Source organism: Oryctolagus cuniculus, chromosome 4, assembly GCF_964237555.1.
Source record: "Oryctolagus cuniculus chromosome 4, mOryCun1.1, whole genome shotgun sequence".
Classification (NCBI taxonomy): Eukaryota; Metazoa; Chordata; class Mammalia; order Lagomorpha; family Leporidae; genus Oryctolagus; species Oryctolagus cuniculus.
In genome coordinates, this window is record NC_091435.1 from 15,091,219 (window position 1) to 15,095,507 (window position 4,289).

At 36.7% G+C, this 4,289-nt stretch overlaps 1 protein-coding gene across 1 annotated transcript; it reads left to right on the top strand.

The window, feature by feature from the left end:
• Positions 1-1,417: 1,417 nt before the first annotated feature.
• Positions 1,418-2,376, top strand: KRTAP26-1 (keratin associated protein 26-1). The gene has a single exon (XM_002716789.4). It carries the CDS (start codon positions 1,473-1,475, stop codon positions 2,112-2,114), a length of 642 nt encoding a protein of 213 aa, XP_002716835.3. The 5' UTR covers positions 1,418-1,472; the 3' UTR covers positions 2,115-2,376.
• The last annotated feature ends 1,913 nt before the right edge of the window (positions 2,377-4,289 follow it).

Below are 4,289 nucleotides of genomic sequence, written 5' to 3' on the forward strand. Positions count from 1 at the left end.
TAGGAGAGGCGGCAAGTGGAGCTCCTTCAGCACAAACTTTCAAAGTATGGTAGCCTCTGACCTAAAATACTGAGTAGCATTCACACATTAGTACAGGACTGCAAAGAACATATCATTTTATTTTCAAATCCCTACCTCTGATAGTAAAATTGTCATATATTTCCCATAAAGAAAATAATCTTCTACCTCAAAAGTTCTCTTCCTGGACAGTTGGAAATTCAACATATGTGGGTGTACCATTTGAACATTAAAGCAGAAGTGTTGTGATAGAAATTGACTTTTCAACCAAGCAGAATTGGAATTTAAACCTATCAGATAATTCAAATTCCATTAAAATAGTTGCTGGAGGGAGGTACTGGATATGTCAACATGAAAAATGGAGTGGGGTGGTTATAATATACCATAATTAAGCATTTTAAAACCATTTTTTCCAGAATTACAAATCTTCAAGTGTCTTTCAAAGTACTCAAACTTAAGAAAATGACACTTATTCTTATGCAATCACTTATATAAAGCATTTTAGAAACTCTCTTTTGGAAACTGACATCAGAACCAATGCAGGAGGCAAAACAAATCCACATGTGAGTCTGTGTATCTTACTTATTTTACCAAGAATGATAGCTTTCAGTTGTAGTATGAGTAATCACGAAACACATAAGTCTGGAATAATCATGTAAAATATCATGTTTTCCAGCTTTCTTTAAGGAGTTTTATGTGGATTTTTTGTTCATACTAGGATCCATAATTTTAATCGAGCCCAACCTCATTATCTATATTTAAGATCTTAAAACACAAACCAGACTTTCTGTTTGAGTTATTTATTAAAGTTAATAAAAAGAGCATTTATTTTTTGAACAAAGATACTTTGCTATGAAGTTAATCTGTACTGGGATTCTGAAATAAAGTGAGCACATTGAAATTTTGTATAGTTGTAGTAGTTTCAGCTTTTCCTGCCATTTAGATTATAGGAGTTTTCACCTCCCTTATAACACTCTTGGTTCCAAGTGACTTCATGTGAGTAATTTCCAAAGAGAACTGGATTTTCTTTCAGATAAAGAAAATTTGCCCCTGTTTAAAAAAATGATACAATTTTTAAAAACAATTCCAAGAGGGGGATTTTAAGAATTTGCCATGGTTATTGTAACTGGAATAAGTTCATAGCCTTCAAAAGTGTCTGTTTTGGTTGGATAATTTAAGAAGAAATCTTATTAAAATCTAGTCACGCAGGCTTCTCAATATATTTAATAAATGGAACGCATTGTAAGGAACATCCAATTTTATCGGAAGTAAGAGCGCTTCTTCCTGCACTCTAATGAAGAGTTCTGATGCAGTCTCATCCAACCAGGAGGAAGAGTCTGTTTACAAAACCCTCACCCTCTAGGGTATATAAAGGGCCAAGGCAAGTGGGGATCAGAATGAAACTTGCATTCAATTCTTTCCCTCAAACACAGCCTGCTCTCAAAACCCTCGCTATGTCTTGCCAGAACTACTCTCGCAACTGCAGCTCAGGCTCCCCCGGAAATTCCTGCCACATCCCTGCCTCCTCCTCCGTTGCCGGCTGCTCTACAAATGTGAGCTGTGGAGATGTCTTCTGCTTACCCAGCAGCTGTCAAGATCGTGCCTGGCTCACGGACAAAAGCCAAGAGACCTACATTGAACCAACCAGCTGCCAGCCAACCAACTGTGTGCCCAGCAACTGCGCAACCTCCTGGAGATCTTCCACTATTTACTATGTGCCCAGACCCAGCCTAGGAACCAGTTTTATTCCTGCTTCTTCCTGTGTCTCCAGCTCCTGCCTCCCAGTATCCTGTAAACCTCCGAGCTATGTGTCCAGCAGTTGCCGTCCGCAGAACACCCTGATCAATACTTGCCAACCTATAGGTAGCGTGCTCAGTGCCTACCGCCCTTTGACCTCTCTGTCCAGCAGCTGCCGACCCCAGAGCCTCCTCACTTATGGATGCCAACCCGTAGGTTACTTGGCCTGTGGTCCTCAAGCAGTTCATATCGTCTCCAGCAGCCCAAGACCTCTGCCGCCTCCATCCAGCGGCTGCCAACCTGTGACCCACGTGTATGGCACATGTCATCCATCTTGCTCTGTCCAGGGAGGCCAGTAGTGTGCTTGTTCCAGCAAATCATCATGCTGAAGACTCAGGATATAAATTCAAACTCCATGGACTTCTGGTTCTTTCTTAGTGGTGTCTGATTGCTGGTTGGGTGTTTCTACTATAGCTGATCTAATGTGATTTACTACTTTCACATTTTCATCTTTCCTTGATGTTAAAAAAATTGGTTTACAATGTGTCTCAATGTTGCCTGAGTGTGGGAAGCATGTATTTGTTCGCACTATAATAAACAAGATCATGTCAAAGCTAAGAATCTGGTTCATTGGTTTTCTTTCATTCCTTCATTCTGACACAGAAATGGTGAACCCAGACTCCTTATAAGATTTGTGAATAAGACAAAGTGCTGTGTAACAATGTGCTCTTACTGATAGTAGAGAGATGATTTGATGGTGTGATTTCTCAAGCTGTTTTTTAGACTTCTGATGCTATGTCCTTGAGAGATCCAGGAATCCTTGGTGGAATGTGTTTTGCAAAGGCAAGATGAGGAATTATATCTTTTAGCTCTCTCTTCCACTGAATATCCTTCCACTGGAATGTTTTTTCTCATTACAAACCTAACCATAAGCTTTTACTTAATCCTTAGATGACATTGTATGATCGATTCCCATAAGGTAAAAGCCCAAATCCCTTACCATGATACTGGATTCCTTCATTGTCTTCCTCCTATTATTTGATTGAATCCCCTTTTGCTGTGTATCAAAAATCCAATTCTGAATTACACATAGATCCCCAACATGATTTTGAAAATCATCCTTTTTGCATATGCCATCAACAAGATTAGGATCTCTATTTTATCTGCTTTGAAAATTCATGCTCACTTTTGAAAACACAGTCCTATGATTCACATATTGGCCTATTGATTTCTTCAGCCAAGAGATTATTGCTTTCCTACTATGTACTGAGACCCCATGTGCTGAAAACAAGAGATACAGTGTGAAGACAGACTTTAACTATTGCTAAGTTTACCAGCAGTTAGATATCTTGGGTTACTTCTTTATTAAAAATACATTCTTCAGCTTTTCAAAATTAGCATGTGTGGAAGTACATAATTTACTAATTAAAATAAAACTAAACTGTAAAGACATTAATGTTCACATGTTTAAAGACTTGGATTATCTAGAAATGGTTGGTAATCAAGAAGAACAAGAGTTTTTAGGAGTTACCAGCATCTCTCCTTTTAGACATGGTCTAAAATTCCAGTTTTCCTTTTGCCCTATAAACTTCTTGATACCAACACAGTGTGCCAGTTCCTTCTATCATCGTGTTCATGCTGCTGTTTTAAAATTGATCCTATTTCTGTATTTTTACTTACATGTCTGACTTCCATAGGTATTTTAAGCTTATGGCATTTGCACCCATTGTTTGTTAGAAGCCTTTCCCAGGCTTTCTCCTTGTCCCTATGCTGCTCAGTAAATCATACCTGACTCAGCCTGTCTTGTATCACAGACATACATCTATTGTAACCCTTGGTGGGCTGTTTTTTAAAAATGAAATTTTAATTGACATATAATTTTATTTGTGCACAAATCAATATTCCCCAGATGGATCCATTCTTCCAGCATCTTACCCATGTAAATTATATGCATATATTAAACTTTAAAATGCAATTATACATTACCTTCCCAGTTGTCTTGGGCTCTTTTTACTAAATATTATATTTTTTATGTTCTTCCATCTTGCTATATGAACCAGTAGTCTTCTTTTTCATTAATGTATGATTTCAAAATAGCAAAATGTCAAAATGTATTTGCACATTTGTCTGGTGATAAGCATTAGGATTGTTGTAAGCTTCGATTTAATAGAATATAGAATATTATTTTATTTTTCTATGTATATTTATATACACATGGAAATTTTATTTTAAGTAATAAATGTATATGTAAATTGATTAAGTTATATGGAGATGACTGTTTAGCTCTATTCATATTAGCCCTAAAGTTATGCAAATATTACTTCTATTAGGATAGGAAAATTTCCATTATCCTGAATCTTCTCCAATACTTATCATTGTTAGTCTTTTCATTTGGTTGACATTCTAGTTGATATGTGGTTGTGATGAATGTTGATTTTATTTTTAATTTGTCTGATTTTTATTTTTAACTTGTGATGGGATTGAGCATATATTTCTCTTGGTTGATATCTTAGACATCTGCATACTCTTGTGTG

Excerpts from the sequence above, each read along its gene's own strand:
- KRTAP26-1 (XM_002716789.4), top strand. The coding sequence starts at position 1,473 with ATGTCTTGCCAGAACTACTCTCGCAACTGCAGCTCAGGCTCCCCCGGA.